This window comes from Gavialis gangeticus, unplaced genomic scaffold (genome assembly GCF_001723915.1).
Source record: "Gavialis gangeticus isolate Ggan-Ray unplaced genomic scaffold, GavGan_comp1, whole genome shotgun sequence".
Classification (NCBI taxonomy): Eukaryota; Metazoa; Chordata; order Crocodylia; family Gavialidae; genus Gavialis; species Gavialis gangeticus.
In genome coordinates, this window is record NW_017728992.1 from 9,705,487 (window position 1) to 9,729,039 (window position 23,553).

At 40.1% G+C, this 23,553-nt stretch overlaps 1 protein-coding gene and 1 long non-coding RNA gene across 4 annotated transcripts in view; both read left to right on the forward strand.

The window, feature by feature from the left end:
• The window catches only part of GRB10 (growth factor receptor bound protein 10), a 255,794-nt gene that overhangs the window by 156,994 nt on the left and 75,247 nt on the right, over positions 1–23,553 (forward strand). For all 3 annotated transcript variants that reach the window (XM_019520726.1, XM_019520718.1, XM_019520734.1), the window contains one exon: positions 20,131–20,287. In XM_019520726.1, coding sequence (XP_019376271.1) covers positions 20,131–20,287 — 157 coding nt within the window. The remainder of the gene's footprint in view (positions 1–20,130; positions 20,288–23,553) is intronic.
• Positions 1,569–4,200, forward strand: LOC109300151. The gene is made up of 2 exons (XR_002098147.1): positions 1,569–1,719; positions 2,073–4,200. It is a non-coding gene; the product is annotated as an uncharacterized LOC109300151 (long non-coding RNA).

The following is a 23,553-nucleotide window of genomic DNA, read 5'->3' on the forward strand; positions in this document are numbered from 1 at the left end:
TTTTGTTTCTTTTGGGGGGGGGGGGGGGGGGGCGGGGGTGAGGAGTGGAAGGAAGGGAATCTTTAAATGAATGGAATATAACGTCTCAGGCTACTTTTAAATTTTTTTATTAATCTGAGCAGTCTGATCCAGTTTCGGGAACCCTTGTCCTTTAGCACAAGTTTGGCATGCTTAATCTGAATACAATCCCTATGACAGGAGTGTCAAACTCATATGGTCCCTGGGCCAGATGAGTGGACAGGGGCTGGTCCATGGGCCAGATTGGGCCCACAGACACCCTCCCCCACTCCTCCTTGCATGCTGGATCCACCGCAGACAGTGCCTGTTCCAGTCACGGAGGGATCCATGCTGCTGCATGCAGTACCCTAGTCCTTGGGCTGCACAAGCACCCACTCCAACCAGTCTGGAACCCAGTGGAGCTGGGACAAGCACTGTGTGCAGTATGTATCCCAGATCCCAGAGTGGCCCAGAATGGGTGCACACATCATGTGCGGCCCATAGATCAACTCAGACCCAGGGCCAGCACCATGGACTGGACAGTGCACCTCTCTGGGCTGCATCCAACCCCTAGGGTTGATCTTTGACACCCCTGTTCTATGAAAAAAACCCATCATCTGTGGTGACTTGACTTGAGCCCCCTTCCTGATCTAAAAAGCTCCTGGCTCTCTTGTTGAAGTGTATCCCACAAAATTTTGTTTTCACCAAGATAGGGATAAAATGAACATATGAAAGTTTTCTATCAAGTCTATTCATTTTAATATATCTACGTCAACATGTCTGAAGTCTTTCAACTTGGTCATAGTGTCAAAGGTATTTGGGAAAGGCACACAGAAGCATGTTATATGTTAGTCCAGAGCTATATTTCATACTTCTGTTTGATAAATGTATTTGCCTATTGTAACTAAATGTTAAATTTAAAAATGTTGTACTTGTGCATAGCTTAATTTTAAATACAGTGGTCTTGGCATGTCCATCTGAAAGGCATGCATGCATGTCTGTGCAATTAGCAATTGGCAATTCAGTAGATGCCTTTGAGTAGACCTCAGTACACCCTTCATCGCCATGTTCCTGTTCTCTTGGAGGGACAGAAAGAGCAAGTGAATAGGGCTTGTTTTGTCATCAGTGGACTTCAGAACCAGGGGAAGTTGTAGTTGCTCATCTCTGACTAATCATTTCCCCTCCTCCCCCAATCTGCTGAACTCTTCTGTGAGAGATGAACTTGAATTATCTTCCAAGCCTATCTGTGCTCTTTGACCTGTTCAGCCTTGGCAAGAGGAGGCTGAGGGGGGGAATCTGGTGGCTGCCTACAAACTCATCAGGGGAGATCATCAGCAAATAGGAAGAGCCCTATTCTTCCCAGCACCACCTGGGGTGACAAGGAAGAATGGTAATAAGCTGATGGAGATTAGGTTTAGGTTACAGATCAGGAGGCAATATTTTACAGTTAGGGTGGCCAGAATCTGGAACCAACTTCCTAGGGAAGTGGTCCTCACCCGTACCTTGGGCAAATTCAAAAAGAGGTTAGGCAATCACCTGTCTGGGGTCTTGTGAACCCAGCATTCATTCCTGCCTGTGGGAGGGGGTCTGGTTAGATGATCTGTCCAGGTCCCTCCTGACCCTAGCTACGATGAAACTATGACCTCTCTTCCTTCCACTCCCACCCACAATCTCCATGAAAATGTCTGCCAGCTGAGCTGCTTCATGTGACAGAAATGGCAGGTACTATTTAGTTGCAGAGATATTGGCATCTGGGAGGGTGGTGGGCTTTGAAAGGCTTTTTCAGTTCTTCCTGGGGCTTATGTTAGAACTGTCTTTTTTGTGTAACTCCTACACACAGGTGTTTAAATAAAATGCTGAGTGTGAGTCTGCATGTCTGTCCAATTTAACACTAGCTGGACTGACATGACAACTGAAGGTCCATATTTTGTTTTGGGGGACAGTTTTAAACTTCAATAAAGCAGAAGTTGGCGGCTTCTTTACAGTCCTTGAGAGTGACCCATGTTGGAGGCTTTCCAAAATCTTTCAGGGTGCCACTGGAATTCTCTTTGAGGAGCAAATGTTTTTTTTTTCAGCCAGCAACTGTGTTGGAGTGAGCAACAGTTGGAGTCTACAGACCAAACCCTTTTTGATGTGGCAGGCACTCCAGAAATATGGCAGCAAGTTACCTCTGACTTTTCAGGCTCTTCCTGTATTCTGAAGAGCTGTTCTGCATTCTTAACACCTCTGTCAAAACATTCAATGCAACAATTTTCAGGCTTGGTTTAGATGAAATGTGGGTTAATTTCTCTAAAGCAGGGTTTCAAGGCTGTAAGTGACTTTCCATCAGTCCATACCAATGCTCTGCAGTGTGCATTGGGAAAGGTAATAAACTCATTCTAATGCCAGTCCTCATAAGGAAGATATCTGCTGGTTTATATTGGGAGAATGTTCTTTGTTAGAGGGGAACACACTAAAAACCTGAACATTGTCTTGTGTACATCTTGACAGGATTTATACACTCCTACGATAGGGTAAGTCTTTTTCAATTAGCCTTTAAAACCAGCTGTCCTAATATAGCCTGGAATAAGCTGACAGTCTCCTTATTTCATAATACTTTAAAAAGTGAAATTAATAGAGCGTATAGGTTGGCAGAACTTCAGTACAAATTGGTACAGTAACAAATCTTGGATCATTTGATTTTTTTATTGTGTGTGCAGTCAGATGAGTAGAAAGAAGAACCTTGAGTACTCTGGCAACAAACCCATAAAACCCAATTATTTATTTTAAGTTGCATTGAGGGTCTTATCAATGTCTGTCTTGTTGGTGTATTTGTGTGTGAGCAACAGTTGAACAGAAAATCATTTAAGTACAGTCTGTGTTTGTTGATATTCAGCAGCCAGCAAAATTTTTTATTCTTAGATGCGATTATACATGGCAAAAGCTGGGGGAAGGGAAAATTGGCAACTCCTGCAAAAATTTTCCACTTTTCATACCACAAAAACAAGACTAGACCAATCTTCAGTAGAAATCTTAATTACCCAAAATCATTTTTGCAAAAGGAATTGTCACTAGAAAAAAAACCAGTGTAAAGTTAGAACTTGGCTTCTTTGTGGAAATCCAGGTTCAATAGGAAAAGCAGCATTTGAAAAGGGAAAAAATAATAATGGGTTTAGAAGTAACGTCTGATTAAAAGAATGGACTTTGAAGATGCAGCATGTAAAACCAATTGTATTTAATTCAAGAAATACTCTTGTCTGCTGCTGACCCCAAATAATAAGTGGAGGGGTAGAGAAGAGAGGTATGTTTTGCAAGTCTAAATCTATGAAGTCAAAATTATTGCAGATCTTTTTATGATATAAGTGGAGATGGTAATGGTGATAATCAAAGCCAACAAATCTTAATAAGTTAGTAAAAGTTTATGCACCTAGGAAAGTATCATCTGACAGCTTTATTTGGAAGTATATCTCTAAAAGCTGTAGAATTTTCCTGGGATGAAGAGATGAAGCAAGTATCCAGTTTTCTGGTTAAGGAGAAAAACCAAATACAAATGCATATATATACATACACACACAAAACAATGCACCATTTTGTCCAAACTGTCTATGCTTTTCAATAGTAATCCTTTTTAAAACTATTTGCAAGTAGCTGGGCTTGAGTGATACATATAAATGGTTCAATGTGTTTTTTTGAATGGGAATGATTTTAAATTGATCAAAATAAAATTTTAAAAAGTGCCCAGATTTCTCCAGGTGGCCTAGAAAAAATGTCCTTGTGAAGGAAGTAGTAAATTCTATATCAGTACTTTATTTTCAATTTTGGCTCCTCTGTGCTTCATTTTCAGATAAAGTTTCAGTGACCTAGATTTTTCTCAGAGAGCTCCTTCAAGAAGCACCATGTTGCAACTATTGCACCTACAAAATCCTTTTAAAGGCTGTCCCTGGTGCCAGGACAGGAATAAAGTTTCTAGTGTTCTTCTGTATAAGTGGTTTCTTTAACTTTGGCTGTAACCTGTGTTAAAATGGGGGGCAGGGAGGGAGAGACTATGCTTAGACATACTAGACAGAACTTGTTTATAGGTATTATATTTTATTGGCATAACCAATTAGCTCCACTTCTGAATGAAGGCAATTCCAAGGCTATAAGATCATTCTGTCTGTACATGTTTATGTACTCAAGGAAACTTGCTTACCACTAGCCTTATTAAAATAAGATCAAACTGTTTCTGTCTTCTCTGTTCTTCAGTCACATATGGTTTCTCCAACCTAAATAACACTAGTAAAGCCACAGCCTAGCAAGCCCTGTAGGTGTACAGTTTTCTATTGTTCTGTCAGAGTAACAGAGAGAAGCAAAGTCTTTTATAAATGCAAGGTTAATCTGTTGATCCTATGTCTTTCCATCTAAAAAGTTAATATTCACTTACATAATACATTAAAGAAAGGAACTAGGTAGGTGACCAATTTAAATATTTCTTTAACGCAGCTCACAACCCATTTTAGCCTTCAAGATATTCCATGAAAGATGTTACATTGGTTCTTCTGCTATAGAAAAGGGCAATAAACTGCATTCATGCAAGAAGTTAATCAGGTAGACCAATGGTAGTGGACAAACCTATTTGAAAACTGCCACAATTTCTTCAGTTTGCAGGGTAGATGGGAATAGGGAATAAAATTTGTTCTTGCAACTGTTTGGAGATATGGTGGCCTATGGTGGCACAACAGTGGAAAGAGATCTTGGAGTCCTGGTGGATACAAAAATGAACGTGAATCGCTAGTGCAATGAGGTAATAAGCAAAGCTAACAGCAGTCTTTCTTGCATCAGCAGGTGCATCACAAGCAGGTCTAGAGAAGTGATAATTCCCCTCTATGTGGCATTGGTGAGGCTGCAGATGGAGTACTGTGTCCAGTTTTGGGCACCACATTCCAAAAGGGTTCAGAGGAGGGACACTCGTATAGTTGAGGGCCTGCAGCTAAGAACCTACGAAGACAGACTGACGAACCTGAATCTGTTCAGCCACTGCAAGAAAAGGCTGAGAGGCGATCTTGTGGCTGCCTGTACACTCGCCAGGGGGAGGTCAGCTCTGTTAACCAGGGTGCCCCTCGGGGTTACCAGAAATAATGGACGCAAACTGAAGGACAATAGATTTAGATTGGACATAAGGAAGAAATTCTTTATGGCAAGGGTTGCCAAAATATGGAATGGGCTTCCAAGGGAGGTGATGCTTTCCCCTACCTTGGAGGTGTTCAAGAAGTGATTGGATAAGCATCTGTCTGGGGTTACTTAACCCCAACACTCTTTCCTGTCTGGAGCAGGGGGTCAGACCCAATGATCTACAAGGTCCCTTCCAACCCTAGAAATCTATCAATTAAATCTAACCATGCCTTGACAGCTTCATAATAATTTGAAACTAATGTTGTGTGCAGAAGTAAAACTCTTTCATTCTAATGATAGAGCTAGATTTTTCTATCATGATATTCATTTAGGTAAATTTACCTCATCAGGCTTACTGTTGATGAACATTAAAATTTAAACCAGTATATTGCCTTCTGAATGTAGTCTGATAAATTTTCATCAAAGGAAGGATTTTGCAACATCCTGCCATGGCCTAGCAAGGTACTAATGAAAGCCAGCTTGATTTATGTTTGGATCCTCCAACTGATCAACTTATAGTGGGCTTTAATGTTTTTATTTAAGGTGTAACAACATATAAGTAGGTATGCTCACATATATTTTAAACATGCTGGAGTAAGTTTGTAATGAAATGGAAAAATGCTTACTTATTCACTTGCTTCCAATTTTGGTTGAAGGCTGGTTTGTTTTTCAATGGTTAAAATATGTACAAGTTAACAGTAAAATTACTTAATACTTTCTCTTCTTCCCCTGCCACAAGGGTACTTGAGTGCTCTTCTCAGATGTCTCTGTCCTATTGGCTGTAAACAGATATTTTGTTTGTCCTGGGAGAAAGCCTTTTGTCCCAGGATCATGTATATTGTCCCTTTTCAAGTCCCTCTGAACTATTCCAGATAAAATGTCCTAATATTTTTCCCCCCGGGACATCCTGTTCTGTGTTTTTGTAATGATTGTTATTCATTCCAGGGACAAGCTGGTCAGGCTCTATGCTTTCACTGGCCACTCACTGGCAAAGGAGCAGCAATGTAGCTTGGAAGGGTGCGTGTAAATGACTGTGCTGCTCCTTTTTATAGTTCAGGTCAAACTCCAAGATAATTAGTCCCGGGTTAAATGAGACATCTACTCATAACGTAAGTAGCTAGGGAGCTCAAATCGTCTCTATCTGGTATTTGAAATTTTTACTTTTATACACGGTGTTTAATACATTTGGAAGGGATGGGTGTTTAAATTAGTATGGGGAAAGGGACTGTGAAATAGTATGGTTACATGGTGTACTGTGCATGGTATGATATGTTAACTTAATTAAAGTTAATAAGACTTGTGGAGATTATACTCCAACGCTAATACACCAATAAATATTGTGTTGCTAAAACGAGCAGTTCTTCAGTGTAGCATTCAGAATGAAACACCTGGTAGCTGATGTACAGCTGTTACTACAATGAACCATTTGAGCATCAGTCAACATGTCCATTAAATCTCAGTTTTGGAGGAATTTGTCTTGGGTTTAGGAAGCTTGTTTGAGTCCCAGTAAGAATAAACCTGAAAATATGTCAAGCAAAATGTTTTGGGTATCTGGCATGGCAGTTTATACTCATGTGTAAACAAAGGCGTGCATTGGGTGGGGAAGAGGGGAGGTTGTTTTTTGTTTGTTCTGGGGTTTTTTATTTCTCTTTAGTTGAGACTGGGAACATACTAGTTTTAAAATGCTCTGTTCTCACAAGATTTCCTTAATCTTGGGGACACTGAAGGAAAGAATATGAAACAAACATGCAAGTGTTTTTGTTTGTTTGTTTTTCCCCTTTACTACTTATGGATTGTTTGAATAGTCAGGAGATGGTGGAACCCTCTTGTGGAATCTCAAAGTTAGTTTCCCTTCCATATTGTAATGATGGTCATCTTTAGCTTTGATGCTTTACCAGTAGGGTATGGAGGATGGAGACAAGCTCTTGGATATGAAATGATCTTTGTATGTGCCTACATAGGCAGGGGTTTGGCTCTGAAAAGCTATTTAATGGGTGGAAGTGTCCTGACTAGTGGTTTAGTTGCACAGGTATAAATGCCACCCAGGAGAATGGGCTGAACTTTATCAGGCTGTATGGCTGCAGATTCTAAAAGGAGCTGCCATCAGCAAAAAGTATTATTTTGACAACACGTAGTGTTGATGCATATAACTAGAGTGAAATACAGATACCAGGATATATGAGATTTGGTAGACTGGGAAATGGATCCAAGACTTTAAATGAAACTGGGGAGGATAACCTTGAACATAACTGATAGAAAACAGCTCTGAAGGAAGGAGGAAGATTACGATAGCATTGTGAGGCACAGTATTGCAAAATAGACTGTTAAAATATAGCTTGGAGAGAGACTTCTCTCAGCTCTCTAGGGTTCAGAGAAGGCTACATGACCATGTGAGCATTCTGCAACATCCTGTATTAATGTTCTGCAAAACATTCCACTCCTTATGTCTCTAACAAAGGCATCCAACTAAAAAGGTATAACAAGGATTTTGCATTGCCAAACTAACAATGCTCTCAGCATTGGACTGAATTAGTGCCATGCTTATGAGCACAACTGCTGCAGGAGAGAACACTTAAAGACCTTCATATACCTAGATTCTAAGGCAGGACTTTTGGACGGTGCTGTCAGAAACAAGAATTTATAGAGGAACCATTTAGCCTTCTTTATCCCTGAGCTCTTAGGGAAAACTAGCTGGCCCTTTCAATTCCTAATGGGCTGTGTTCAAATACTATGCTCTCTATTTCCATAATGTCATGTACTGCTTGTTCGGCATCTTTTTAATTAGCGACATTTTATTTAGTCCAAATTAAATATGCCAGATGTAGCTGATTTAGTGGCTAACAATGATGAGTGAGGGGAGGGAGAGAGAGCTAACATTATAGCCTTCTGTTCTCAAGGGAAGTTTTTTATTTCTAGTTCCACAAGAGAAGTTGGAATGGTAACCATGGCAGCAGGGAATTTGTCCCTGTAAGCTGAGCAAAGGGTTAGGTTGTGTATGTTTTGTTTTTAGTGCCCCCACCAGGAGGAAGGGAGATACAGAATATCTGAAGTAAGGATACACAAGGGAACCTCAGGTAGGTTAACTTAGAGGGGATCACCATGGCATCAGAACTCATTTTGTCACTGATGTACTATGGTCCTATCATAGCACACAGCCTGGATGCGTGGAAAATGGAAAATAAGATAACTCCTATTTTGTGCTGTAAAAGTCTTACCATTTTAAAATCATACATGCATGCATTTTTACACCTTCATTTTAAGAGGGCTGGTGTAATAAACTTGGTGCATGACTGCATTCATATTTTCTTGTGGGCGAGATGCCATCTTGTTTAAAAAAACAAGGTTTTCTTCCCAGCAGTGAACAAGTCTTGGCCACACTAAGTTGAATGGAAATTCTGTACCTGTGTGGTGCTTGCAGAGTTGAAGATGGAGCCATCAGGCAGTCTGCATCAGAAAGAAACCTCCTGGATATTACACCAGGAAGGAAGCTTTTTTCCTCTGTTGTTTGGTTACTCTTTGAATTTGATCTAAAAGAAACTGAAGAAGGTGTTTCTCCATAGGGTTTCCATTACCTGGCATGGATCACTAGAAGTTTTAATAAGTTTTCCCTCTTAAAGTAGCCAGTAAAAATCAAATGTACTAACGAATTTAAAAACAAAACAAAACACTTCTCATGATATTCCCCATTATATAACTTTTTCATGGCAGGGATCTATAGGGGGTTAATTCTAGTTACACAATTAATGCTGACACAGTTGCACAGAAATAGCTTCCTAATGTGAGCAGCTTTGTTACAATAATGCTTTTTTTAATGTGACAAACTGAACCTTAAAATATTCTCAGAGCTGCAGTCGGCAACAATTAACCAACACTCTCCTTGCAGTCTTGTGCTTTCAAGCACCAGTAACTTGTGAAACAGGAAGTTAAATAACAGTGCTGAGGACTGCAGCCCAAAGAATGTACCAGTGGTCAAACATTATGGTGGCATACCAAAACATAAGTATTTAAACCTGCCGACCCTTCACCCTCACCTGCTCATAGAACAATATTAATTTGGTTCTACTGGAAAAGCCTTTTGCAAAGTTCAGCTGAAGCTATCAAGCTGGAGGGCTTCTTCTCAACGCGAGCTTTGAACTCTTAAGGGCTTTGTCAGTGCAAAAAGACAATTGTACTTTTTTAGCCATGTGGAATAGTTTTAGAAAGCTACACCTGTACCATTAAACAGTCCTGGCTTATGAAGTGGCTTAAGGGTATATCAGTTCTCAGTTATGAGTATTTAGCTGAAGCATTCCTTCTATGCCATTTCTCTTATCTCTCTCCTTCTGCACTGTTGCAGGCTATATCCTCCTTCATGGGTCTGTCCTTCAGATACTTAAATCTGTATGTCTTCATCCACACATACCAGGGGCACATCCCTGAAGCCCCACATACCGCTGCATAGGTAAACAAAATTCTTGGGGAAGAGGCAGCATCTTTTATTAGACCAACTAAATAGTAACAAAAATATTTTCTTTCTATTTAATTGGTCTAATAAAAGATACCGTCTCTACTGCAAGAGTTTTGTCTACCTATGCATTTAGACCAGCACAGCTACAACCAGTACCCCTCTGCATATGTAACAAACGTGTATCTTGGTGTTGCTGTTTCTCTTGATATCTTGATTCTAGAAGTTGGAGGTTTAATTGAGACACTCATCTTTTTTAATAGAAGTCAGATATTTTACACTCATGGCTTTATGCATCAGCACTAAAAAAAAAAAAGAAAGAAAAAAAAGTAAAGAATTCCGGATCATATGAGATTTCAAATTTCATTTTTAAGATGGTTGACTTGTATTTGAAAAGCTTGAGATGGCAGCATATAACTTGTCAATAATGTACTGCAAGCTTCTTTCAAATTGCACGTCCAGCATTATATCTCATCTCTCTTGAAAATATTAAGTGCATCTTTTCATTTATTGATCTCTCTTGGAAATACTGTTAAATGCATTTTTTAATTTACTTTTGTTATGGATTAGTTTTCTCATGGAAACCAGATAAATTAGCTTACATATTGTTCAAATCCAATCTCATGATTTCTGGCTCTTGCAATAACTTTTGTCTCTGCCCTCAGTGTGCAAATACTCAGGTTTTAACCATGTCTGAGTTTTGTTAATATTTGCTTTGTAGCAAAAAGGAGCCAAACCCATGAGCCTGGTTCCTGTTGGTCTAGATGCTGTCCAAACACGGAACAAAAAGACAGACCTTGCCTCAAAGACATCACTATCTGGTGGCCAACCCTTTCTGGCCAACATGCCACAAAAGAAGCCTTGCCTACTCCCCAAGTGCCATTCTGTTCCCCTTTCCCTGCCTGATCTATTGTTCTGCTCTCTCCTCCCTTCCTTATTCACTGCTCTGCTTTCCTCTCTGTTTTAGCTGCATTATTCTGTCTGCCAGGTCCACAGCTTGCCAGGTGAAATGGTTGTATGTTACATGCTACTTGTGACACATGTGCTGCGAGTTTGCCAGCCCTGAACTCACATATTTATGCCTTTTTTTATTATTATTCTGAATTAGATCAGCCTTAAGACTGGTCAGAGCAACACACTGCTAGACTTCTTTCCATCCCTCCCCTCTCTCCTCTTGAATATGTTTTTAGTTTATAGTCACTCAACCCCTTTTCTTTCCTATCACAATATTCACATCCAGGGAGATTGCTGTTAATTTTGAAACACTTGAATACTTTTCTAAGTTAAAGAAAGCCTTTGATAAGTCTCTGTTGCTTTTTTTATCACTGCCCCTTTCTACCATTATCACACCACTAATCAAGCGTATATGCAAGGATTAGCAGGGAGGAGGGGGGCTAGTGGAAGCTCTTGTAGGCTGTTCCCTAAACCTTCATGACCTGACTTTTCTCATGTAAAGTTTGTGGTAGAAGTAGAAGGTATCTTTAGTTCACCCTCCCCTTCATCTCATGCTGGAGAAGCGACCAGCAGCTTTTTCCTTTCCATCTGAATGGCTAGTTAATGACTTGTATCAGTTTATTTTCAGTGCTGTCTGTGCAAAAATTTTTTAATTTCTTTCTTCATGGGCCACAGATTCTGGCATTTATCAAAATGTATGCATATGCTGTAGGTGCTCTTTAGACTCCATCAGTGCAGTCCAACAAGGGAATGGACACAGCCCAGCACAACTACCAAGCATGGGAGCATCAGTAGGAGCGGATAGGCATACAGTAGTGTGATCACATTTTTGTTGTTGTTGGTTTTGTGTTTCTTTTTTTTTTTTAAGAAAAAGAAAGGAATGCATGAGTGTAATGTTAGGAAAGTATGTGTGTAGCAGGTAAGGACAAAAAATGCTTTCCAATGAAAACCACCCTTTCCATAACAGTCAGCCCTGAAATCAAGGATTAAAAGTCCAGGAGCATCTGTACTTACTGCTCAATAATGATAGGTAGGAACCTACCAAAATTGCAATTTTACAGATTTCACATGATAAACAGCCCTCGCAGCCAGTCAGTGGTGAGGGGCAGGACCACTGGGGCCTCCCAGCTAATCAGAGACGTGGAGTAGTCCACTGTGCTCTGCCTCCAAAATGGTTGCCAGGCCCCATTATTCTGCCTGCAAAATCCGGGGGGGGGGGTGCAGCAGGTTTATATTTTGTATATCCCTGATGATAGGCAAGCAACTGTTGCCTCATTAGGCTTCTTTGTTTTGGGGATGAAGACGCAATGGAATTTGGATTAGTTGTTATTTAGGGACCCAATGTGACCCCAATGTGACTTGTTTCAGGCAAAATATAACCTCTTGTTGTTGAAAGCAAAATTTAAATTTCTTAGCGCGCTGCTCTATGCAAGAGAATAAACATGATAGTAATGATATGCAGCATGGCTGAAAACTCCCAACATGAGCTGTTCTGTGTGCCTGGGACTATTACACCAGTGCTATTGCAACCTGCCTGCTTAAAGCTAATGGCTTGCATAAAACTCTTCCATAGCTTCTGTTCCGGCAGATACTGTCTTAGCTCTAGGCATTTCCCATATATTAAAAAAATACAGCTACTCACAAATATTACTTCAAACCTTCTAAAAATCTGCCTCTGAAATGAGGTAGCAGCCTCACAACTGATATCACATCATGAAGTTTACTGCAATCTGATGCAGAACTGGAACTTACAATCACTAATGGAGCCCTATATTCTGCTCTGTAATGTCCCTAGGGGTAAGCCTAGGAGAAAGAGCAAGTCTCTCATCATGTCTGGGAGAAAGGTATGTTCACAGACTGGCAAATCAAGCAGGAAGCTAATATACGAGTCTGGGTCACCTAACTGAAGTTGGCCTGTTGCCTTATAATCAGGCCAAGGTGTTCTGAACATGAATGCTTCAGCCATAGTTATCACAGTATATTATTGGAAAGAACCACCACTTGGAGTAAGCAGGACCCAAACCATGTTACTTAAGCCACTGGAAAACTGCTTCCCAGGGTCTTATGTTGTGTGCCAAAATTAAAATGGATGTGGGCTCTGTGGTCGAAAGCCTGTCCAGTGAGGAATATGTGGTGGTAATTCAATTTCTAAAGAATAATTTGTAAGGGCAAGAACAATTTAATATAGCTGGCAAGACGTTTGGCTACTGAAGAAGTCCTAAATCTTGATTTCTTTTTTGTAGCCTTTTCTAGAACTGTGTGTTGTTTAGTTTGTAAGAACTTCTCTATTAAAAATTAAATCTTTCTCATCCTTGAAATGAAGTCAGAGATAAATAAATATTATGGTAGATATAAGGGTGGAAGACTCTAAAACATTAGGAATGGATTACTCAGTAAAATGTATTCAGGGTTAATGACTAATGCCTGGCTAGCATTATCCAAGGTGCACTATTTGTGGTCATACCAAGTTTTCTTTATAAAGGGTTTACAAAAGATGTACCACAAGAAATGATTTGAGCAGAAAAATTTGCCTTCAGATTAATCACCAAAATTGATCAGGGAAAGTAGGTGCAAGGTGAGGATGACACTGGAGAGGGAGATGAGATGTTTCTCAAAAACATTAACATGCAAGGAAACTGGAATCCCAAATACCTTCTGGAACTCAATCAACTTGTTCTGTTTATATTGTCAGTCCACTTCTGCAGAGCCTTACAATTTTAGAAATTAATCTACTCTAAATTTCAAGCATCTTACTTCCACGTTCATTATGTGGAATGCCCTTCAAACTGTTCTTGAAATTTAGATACATTTTCATAAATGGTAATTGTAGCTATGCTACAGCCAAAGTCAGCATAGATGGGGAAGTGAGGTGAAAAAGTTAGCTTTGAATTTTATAAGTGGAAAGAATTTGGTGGGTTAAATGACTCAAGGTGCTGTGAGCCTTAAGGTAACAAACTAAAAGTAGTGAGGTAACTTCTGGGACAGGATAAAAGCAGTTCATTGTAATATGGGTGGGCTTGTATCACTTGGGCCCCGACTGAATGTTCAGGTTAAGGCGTGTTAGGATCTAATACACAATCCACACAACTACACTTCTTACTGTGCTACATGTGCATGGCAGGACTTGTGATTGTGGTGTCCAGCATCAGATCCAGTCACGCCTTATTGCATGGGGCGTCTTCACAGCTGTGAGCCCCAGCAGCTGACAGGGCTCCCAGCCACAGCGGAGCATCTGTTCACACATTCAGTTAATGGCATGATAGGCATGGGCCACAACATTATTCCACATTTTTTGTGGCATACATTGTGGCTTGTTCCTTGTTTCATCACACCATTAATTGATTGAACATGTGGCTGGGTCACAACTTAAAATGTGATTAACTGGTTAATTTGGTCTTCAGTGTAACATGTGGCAGGAGCCTCGAGTCTAAGAGAAGCAGTTTCATCTAATATGCATATCAGGGCACGTATCATTTTCATAGCATTTCCAGGCCGTCAGACTTTTCAAGTGTGCGATTGTGTAGAACTGCCTGCTTTTAAAGCTTCAGTGATTTGAAAGTATGGTTTTATGCAGTACTTCTAAGTTCAGTTCACACATCTGAGCTTTTAGGAGAAGCTTTAAGCAAAGTTTTAGCACAGCCCTTGGGTTCCACAGACTGCCATTTGTAGTCATGCCTTTGAGAGGATAAAACAATAGCCCGAGATCAGGGGCTCCAGCAGGTGCCCCCATATCAAGCAGCCAGCTTTGTAAAAAGGTGTGTGGGACAAGGGAGAAATGCCTGCTTTTTATGCAGTAAAACAATAGCAAACAGTAGGCTTTAAGCTTGTTTTGATCATATCCTTAGCACTGGTATCAAAGCTTACTGCTCTGAAACTGACAGTTTGCTCACAGCCATGCTCTGTTTTCTTGGGCACTGGACACTGACTAGTTTTTCAGCTTATACCAGCATTGGATGCATTTTACCAAATCCAAAAATTGATGTTTGTTCACTGGATAGTCCTTATGCATTTGAAGTAGGACTGGTTTTGAAGCTCAGATATGTCAAACCTGTGTGCTTATTGTACTTTGCTATTGTAAGTAGAGTAAAAACTGCAGTACCCAGTATGTTATTGTGTTGGCAGCTACCAGCCTATGTTAACTTTGGGGTGTAACTATAGTTGAATCCCTCAGGGGTCTCAGTTCCCCTTTAAATCAAATAAATCCTGTGAATCTAGGAAAGAGTTTAAAACTTAGAGTGATATTGCAAAAAAGGTGGTTGGGGGTGTGTTGTGTCTAATTTTTAGTCCCATTGCAATGTTAATATTACAGTCAGCTTTAGAAGTCAGATGCCAAGATTTGAGGTCCTTTACAATATTAACTCTCTTTCTTTGCACAGAGGCTGTTAAGCATGTGCCTAAATATAGTGTGTGCCATGTGAGAGAGTGAATGTTGCTATGAGAACCTTAACCTCAACGTTTCATTTATGTTTATGTGCACAAAGTGCCATGGTTAAGGTTACCTATGAATTTATTTCCCTATTTTTTATAAAGAAAACATTCACCAGTGAATGGTGACATTTAATGGCCCTACACTTTGAATTCATGCTCTTATTGCTGCTGCTGCTACTTCTGTTGTTGCTCTCCTACCCCAGCACTGCAGAAAAATCTGGAGGGAGAAAATGTTAGAATTGCCTCATGTGTTTCAAGTGAGACACTTAGAACATGCTTCTCACCCAGCAGCTCCAGAGATGCCTAGAGAAATTGGGAAAACCAGGGTCTGATTATTACAAGGAGGTCTAGGCTTGACTGAGCTAAACTCTATCAAACTTTATAATGTGAACATGTCCTTAGTCACTTTCCTATGAACCAGCTGCTACTCACTGGGTGCATCTACACATGCGCTTTACTGTGGCGTAAACTAATTAGTTCTGCAGTAAAGCATCGCCATCTACGTGTGCTGGTATTTGGGCACAGTAAATTAATTAACTCCAACATAAGACTGCCTTACAGCAGTGTAATTTACTTCACTGAAACGCATGTGTGGATACTGACTACGGGCATAAACTGCACCTAGTTAGCCCCGGCCATCTGCCCCGGCTCAAATTCCTGCTGTTCTGGGCACTTGTGTAGATGGTGTGTCCAGGAGCAGTTTACTCTGGCTTAAACTGCTCCAGAGTTTATTGCATCACATTAATTGCATGCATAGATGCACCCCCTAAGGAGTGTAAGTTTTCAACCAAGTTGTTCATGAGTAAAATGAAACTAATCCACTGCCATGTCTCTTTTTTTCAAGAAGTCGAATAACTAGTATACGGTGTTGGGGGGGGCATCTTTAAAGTAAAGCAAGTTCTAGGTCAACTCAGTTTTGAATGTTGAAAGTTTTCCAGAAAGTTGAGCATATGAAAATTTCCCTTTATAGTCTTTCGTTTGAAGTAGTTGTTACTCCTGCCTTGCACAAGGTACTTGCAATAACACTCATTTGCAGGAAGAAGAAAGTGCACAAATTAAAATATTAGGAGAAGGGATGAAAATTTAATACAGCCCTGGCAAAGAACTGTTTTAAATCTTGTTCTTTTTATTCGTCTCTCTTACTTCATGTAACCAAGTCACTCTAGTTGATACAGGGAAGGTGTGGGATTGGGAGGGAAGAAGTGTTGGGGGGAGGAAGGAGGGGGTGGGTGGATGTTATCAGTCATAAGTGGCCATGACATGAAACCATTTAAGTGATGTACATTAAAGTGCTTTCAATTTAAGTTTCTCTCTCTCTCTCTCTCTCTCTCAAAGAATTCTTCATAGAACAATGGTGCAGTCTGTTATCTGTTCTTTTGCGTTTGTAAGGCACTGAATGTTCAGCCAATCTAGTGCTCCGATTGGCTGAACATTCCTACCCTTAATTTTGAATAGAAGGTGCCTCATGCTGCTGATGTAATTAAGAGCATTTTTGTAAATGTTTATTATAAGCATTTTACTGTTTTATTTTGCCTCAGAAGGGCAGGGTGAAAATTTTTTTTAAAACTAATTTTCTGGACCCTGTCTTAGTGAAGCATGGTGAGGCGGGTGGGGGGAGCCTTCATGCTATTAAAATAAGCAGGTGAAATTTATGTTCCTGTAATAGAACTGTAGTGTTTTACATAGCAATATCATGTGTGTTCGAGTATGGCATTTCTGCTAGATACAGGCTTCAGAATGGAGTCTTACAAGTTTATATTAGGTGACAGCACATTGTAACACACGTACACACACATGGACACACATACAAACACACACGCACCTCTTACCATTTTAGTACTATTGAGATTATTGCAATATTAACAAAATGGTTGTAAGAGCTAAGCTTCTCCTTTCTCTCCCCTTCCTTCTCCCTCTTCCCCCCGCTGCCCGGAACCTCATAATATCTAAAGTTTGCCCTTACCACACAATATTCTGTGGGTCGCCTGAATGAAATCAAACTCAGCTTTTCTTCCTGTCTCAGACCCCTAAATGTCATATTTTACGCTGTAAAGATTTTGGGCTTTGCCTTTGCTGCTTGCTCTCCCTTGTTCCCTTACTGGAATAGTGTTTGAATTAGGCCATTATGTCCTGCTAGCAACATGGTCCTTTGTGTCCGGAGCGTCTGGTGACATGTGGCCACGTGCTGTCCTTGATTAACAGCTGATGAAATTAAGTTGTTTGCTTTTATTCTGGCTACCTGCTGTATTCTGATCCCTCAGCAACATCTAAGGAACGAAATCTTTTTCTTAAAGTCTTGAGTGAATTCCATGCTATATTTAATAAAGCCTTAGCAATAGCTTACAGAAGCAGATACTGGGTTTCTTCCTACAGTACATAGCTATAGAAAGAAAAGTAGAAATGTCAGTGGTGCATTTCTGTGTGTGAATAGGGAGTCAGGGAAGAAAATGGCACTAAGTAATACAGGAAGCATTTCAGTGCACACGGGGCAACTAGAGAACAAGTTAGTGAGAGGGTACTAGCACCTTTTCCAGCTGACTTCACTGATTTTTTCCTTCTCTCTGGTAATGGGAAGAAGGGTGCCAAGTGTTTTATGGCTCTTCTTCCTGTCCTTCACAAGTCCTCATCAGCCATTCCCAGTTGAAACAGCTCTTTATCTCTTGGGCCTGGGAAGCAGGAAGTGTAAGAACGTTCCTTTTGCAGCAGCAGGAGTGATGCCTGCAGGTTAGTTCATGAGATAGGAAGTGCAACTAAGTAATTTTGTTCTGCTATGGAGGGTGGAGTCAGGTGTACAAAATGAACTAATAAAAGATGATTTTTCCCCCTTTAAAAAAAAATAGCTTACTCTCTTTTTTTGGTATCGGTTCTAACGATAGATCAGAATCTGAAAATGAAAATTACATTCTCTCCTTTTCTTCTTCCTTCCTCCTTAAACCCCCCCAACCTTTCTTTTCTTGAAGAACAGTAAGTTTTATTTTGAAATTGCCTTCTAGATCCATACAACGAATGTAGAAGTCCATTCCGTCATTGATTCATGTGCTTTTCTTCAGTGGCTTGGGCATTCATCACTTTTCCCCGTTCACAGCAAACTTTGCAAAGTAGTTTGGTAACGTTCATATTTCAACCTTGAGATGGCTGTGTGTGGAATAATGCCTTATATTTATACTGTAAAATGTGTGAATTGCAGAAAATAAATTTGTCTAGGGGGCCCAGAACAGTGGGAAACCCCCTCAAACAGCTCCTTGCTAGGATTTCTGAGGCTCGGTGAAGTGTTACCAGCAGTCTGTGTGCAGCTGTAACATTGTACAGAATGCATACCTTCCTGAGAGCTACAGCAACGGGGATTCCCCCTCCTCTTCTCCAGAGCCGACTTCTGAAAGAGCTGGCTCATCCCTGCTGTCAGACGAAGCAGTTTCCTGAATGCATGGGTTTGAGTCACGTTAGCTAGATTAAGCTTTTAACTCCTCCCTAACTGGGCTTGAGTTTGTCCTTAGCTGTGGGAAAGGAAAGTGAGTGGTGGGGGTTGGGGGAAGACATGAGGGAGGTGGAAGTTGTCCTGCATTCAGTCAGTGGCATACCTAATCAGTGACATAGCACTGGCTTTAACCTGTAGCACTAGAGCAAGGCACGCACACGAGCGGCACATATTCCACTTGTTAAATCCACAGTCTGTTATAATGAGAACTCAGAGCACTAAGCAAGCACTTTGTTAAAGGATCAGGAGGAGGGGGGTGAGCCTGCTAAGGCGAAGCAAGAGGTAGCAGTAGTGAGCGGAGTAGAAGTTCAAGTGCTTAAGTTGCATGTAGATGACATCAGCTGCTGTGAGGCTGGGCTATTGAGAGATTTGGCAAAGAAATCAGAATTCAGGGAGCATGCCTGCTTTAGGCTCTGGAATTTGTGCCTTCTTTTCCTTTGAACTTTTTGATATCAGAGGTTTTTTAAACGTATGTGGGTGGTCATAAAAAAACAAATTTCCTATGTAATTTTTTTTTTTCTTGCCGGGCTGGGGGATAATTTGGAAGTCTGATAGTGTGTGGGAAATGATTACATCAGTCACAGAGAGGGCTAGGATTGGTCTACACAGTGTGGTTTGATTCACTACCGCAAAGATTGCGTGTAACCCTTTGAGTGGAGCTCTGGAAGAGTTGTCTGCCTCCCCAGAAACAGTACCCACAACAGGGGCTACGTGACAGGTACAGTACAATAATCCATTGACAACGATAAAACGCCCAGTGTGTGCAGCTTAGTCTGCAGAGGGTTGGAAGGAGGTAGAGAACAAACTCTCTTTCAAGAGGCAATCTATATTTAAAATGCCATCTTGTTCTTCTGACTGCTGCCTTTTACGTGCTGTTGAGGTAAGATTTTCCATATCAAATTACCCTTCAGGTTTCTGCTAGATAAATATCTATCTCCTTTCTTGCTAGGATGCACAGTGTTTTAATGTGGGGTTAATTTAATGCTTGATATTGAAAATTTGATTGTATGGGGATATAATTTTGCAGTAAGCGTATATTGTTTGAGCAGAACAATGCCAACAGGAAAGCATCTGTATAATTCAAGGGTTGGGGGAGGTTTCTGACATGTTCTTTTTATCTCCATTAATGTTTAGAACATACAGTACATGCTTGTTTGATTTCAAACTAGTCAAATTCTCAAGTGGAAAATAAATTCAAGAGTGAGAGAGAGATAAGTGGACAGGGCTAATTAATCGATTTGAGGGTGAACTGCAAGTGAAACTTCCAAAGTGAAACAGTCAAAAGTTAGTGCTGAACAAGAGAGCCATTTTTAATTTTTAGAAACAGGACTAACGTCAGTGTAAATGTTCAAAAGCAAAAGGCCCGAAACTAAACTCGTTAGCAAATTTTCTTTTAAACGTGTTCCAGAAGCACACACTCTTGGTATTGTTGCATTTTGGTTTGCCTTGATCTGTTGCAGAAGGAACCTCTGTTTTCACTTGATGTGGGCAGAATTAATATAATCGCAGTCTTCATTTAATGCTGGGAGAGGGAATAAAGGGGATGAGAAGAAAGTGATCAAAAGTAAATTGTATGTTTCATGTGTGCTGGCTGCCAAGATGCCTGAAATTTGTAAAAAGGGATGCTGTGCATGGTAACTGTGTGGTTTGCATGTTTTCAACACAAGGCCGTTGATCTGTAAGCATGTCCTTTATGTTGCAGGATGTAAAAGTCTTTAGTGAAGATGGAACAAGCAAAGTGGTCGAGATTCTAGCAGACATGACAGCCAGGGACCTCTGCCAGCTTCTCGTTTACAAAAGTCATTGTGTGGATGATAACAGCTGGACCCTAGTGGAGCATCACCCTCAACTAGGATTAGGTAGGGAGCAGCCAAGGGGGTGGCATGGCTAACTGAATGTTCAATGTGTCCTTTCACCTGTTTTCATGTGAATTAAAAGTTTCTCTCTGTAACATGGGCTGAAATTTACTTTTGTGCTTTGTCTTAAAACATAATGTGCTCACTATTTGAGCCATTTTAACTTTTTTTTCCCCCTTTCCCTCCTATGTGTTGTGTACGTGCATGTGCGTGTGTGGATGTGTGACTGTGTATGTGAATCTAGCCTTCACACTAGTGCTTTGTTACCTTGCTGTGTTTGAGGCTGTTGCAAATAAACAGCTTAGGCAAATTAAGCTTGATCCCTAAAGAGTACTGGCCCTGAGAATCAGCTCAGCTCATCACCAGCTGCGAGACCTGGGTAAAGAGTCTCAGCCTTGCATACCTACAGTATGGTTATGAAAGCTACATACTGATGGCGGGGGAGGGGGGTGGACTGCACTTGACTTGGGGGCTGGGGGAAGGGAAGACTGTTGGTATAGTCTGCAATGCATGGGCAATTCCTGGACCAGCATTGGCATCTGCTCTCTAGGCAGCAGCTGCTCCACCTGATTTAAATTAAGGTGCCATGGTTACAGTTTCAAGAAAGCAGTAACGGGAAGAACTGTGGGGAATTAAATAACACTGTGAATTGGTTTAATTACAATACCTGAAAGAATCTCATGCTATTTAATCTGGCTTTCACTGTTATTTTGTGGAACTGATTAGTAGTAGCACTGATGTGCAGCTTGTTACAGCATGTTACTCAGGCACTGCATATACAGTGCTTAACTGCATATGAGAGAGTGCAATTACCTTAAAGACTATGGCACTTGAAATGTTAACCAGCGTACTTCATGATGAATTTCTGCCTTTAAAAGGCTATGAAGGAAATGATCAGGAGTGGGTAAAGCATTAATTGTAATCATGAATATTGGCATAATGGGTATTGCTGCAGATTTTTAAAGGTCTTTAAAACATTTAATTCAGAGCTTTGATACATAGAGAAATAATTTGCTGGACTTACGGTGTCCTAAATGAGCATGGGTAAGCACAGCTAAATTTACTGTTCCACAAGTTCTCTCTCAAATGCTTAGCCAAATTACTAATTTTTTCCAATTAGGTGGTTCTTTAATGTAAAATGCAGCTAAACATAAAATGGAAACTCATTCATATAAAGTGGCACACTTTCAGTCCATAGTGCAAAAAATAAAATAACAGTCCAAGTTTTAAAAAATCTTATATTTCTTCCATTTTAAACTGTGGATACTCTACTCTAACAACCTTTTTAAAATTTTATCAATGCTCATTAAACTACCAGGCTTCCTTTCTTATATCCTCTTTCCCATCACTGCTTATTACTAAGGTATTGTGTAAACAGAAGCCTTCTCCTTTGTAACCAACATCCTTCTCCTGCCAGATTCATTCAGTGATGCCACAATTCAGTGTTTGTGACATCGCAATAGCTTCCATGGTGACTAATTGTGCTGTCAAACTCTGGTGTGTGACATCTCTGAATGAATCAGGCAGGAGGCTGATTAGGAAATCAAAAGCTTCTGTTTACACACAAATAACTTGGTAATTAACAATGATGGGAAAAGAGCAAGATACTTATCATTCTGCATTTATATACATTAGAACCTGCATATTGAGGAACCCCATTTTCTGCTGAAGTAGAAACCAGACCCAAAATTGTTGCCATTGAATGTGATGTACAAACTACAAATTGAGTTATTGTAAAACACTTTCCGCAGGGAAAATGGCGGTGATGAGAGGAGGTAGATGTTGAGATTAGCTATTCAGTATTCCCAAATTATACCATTGAAGAATATACCTTAATTTAGGTCATATGAATATACAAATGTTAAAAAATTTTCAGAAAAGATGAAAGCTATTTTAGACTAACAAAAGAATTCAGATCGCGTATATACATTACTTGAATCAGGTTGTAGTTATGAAAAAAAATGCAATAAATTGCCACATAGAAGAAATTTCATCCAAATTCTTAATAAATGGAATGAAAATGTAGGCTGTAGTGTTAACCCACTCTCACTCACAAGCACTATTTTGATTATACTTACAGTCATTGTTTTTGTTCCATAGCCTTGGTTGTAAGCTTCTGGGAGACTGCTTAAGTGCCTTTGTTTTTTTCAGATATTACCAGATTATGGCAATGGACTCAAGTTACAACCCCTCTGTAACTAAAACCTATAGTTTAGCTGGCTCATGAACAGCTGAAGTACTAACCAATGGTAACAGGTATTTGGAGACAGGGAAAAAATGTCTATCGAACAGTATTTCTAGGTGTTACTTTGCCTAAAGTAGGGCTGTGGATTGACATAATGATAAACCATTTTAACTGTGCCAGTTGAACCGATGGACCTGTTTAGACTCTCTGCTCCTGTATCACTATCCTGGAGCTAAATGGCTGTAATTGTAAACCTAAATGAAACATGCTTAAAGTTACAGTAGTTTTGCTTCCACTTAATAGAGCAAACAGACAAGAAAAAGTTACAGCAAAGAGATGTAAAGTCCTATAACTGTACTTTAACTCTGTTAGTTTGTCCATACCCTAGGTTTTGCTTGTTCAGGATCTTTGGTGGAAGTAGTGCTTTAGAAAATAGCCCTAAAATTCCTTGAGAATGTGGTGGTTATTTCTTTGGCCTAGACTTTCATTACTCTCTTCTTCCAAGGAGTTCAGTTTGTCAAATAGGTTGGGCCCACCTTTTTACACAGGGTAGGTAGCATGCCATGGACATGGAACATAACTTGGGACCCAGACACACAACACATGTCGGATTCTAAGTTACATATGTGTACCATGTTCAAATCCTTGGAAAGCAGAGCATAATCATTTAATGTGGTAGTCCTTTTAGGTCCCAGTAATCTGGCTGTCTGCTTAGCATACATACTTATTTGCTGCCAATGTTAACTTTAGTATGCAATAGTTGCAAACTTATCTCACTGTGCAAATTACTTGCATGTCCAGTTCAGCATGTAGAATCAATGGTTTTGATTACTTAACATCAAACTCATTTAGATTCCTGACACACCAAGACATGCCATGTTACCCAAAGTTTTTCAGCATTGAGCCATTAGTCTCCAATATAATAATCCAACTGTTTTATTTCTAGCTTTAGAAACCTATTTATACCCCCACCATGGACACATCCCTTCCCCACCAGCATTAGCTGTCACTACATGGTGTTCCATCGTTAACTACAAACCATTACTGATAAGGAATTGCATAATCTTTATCAACCTATGAAACT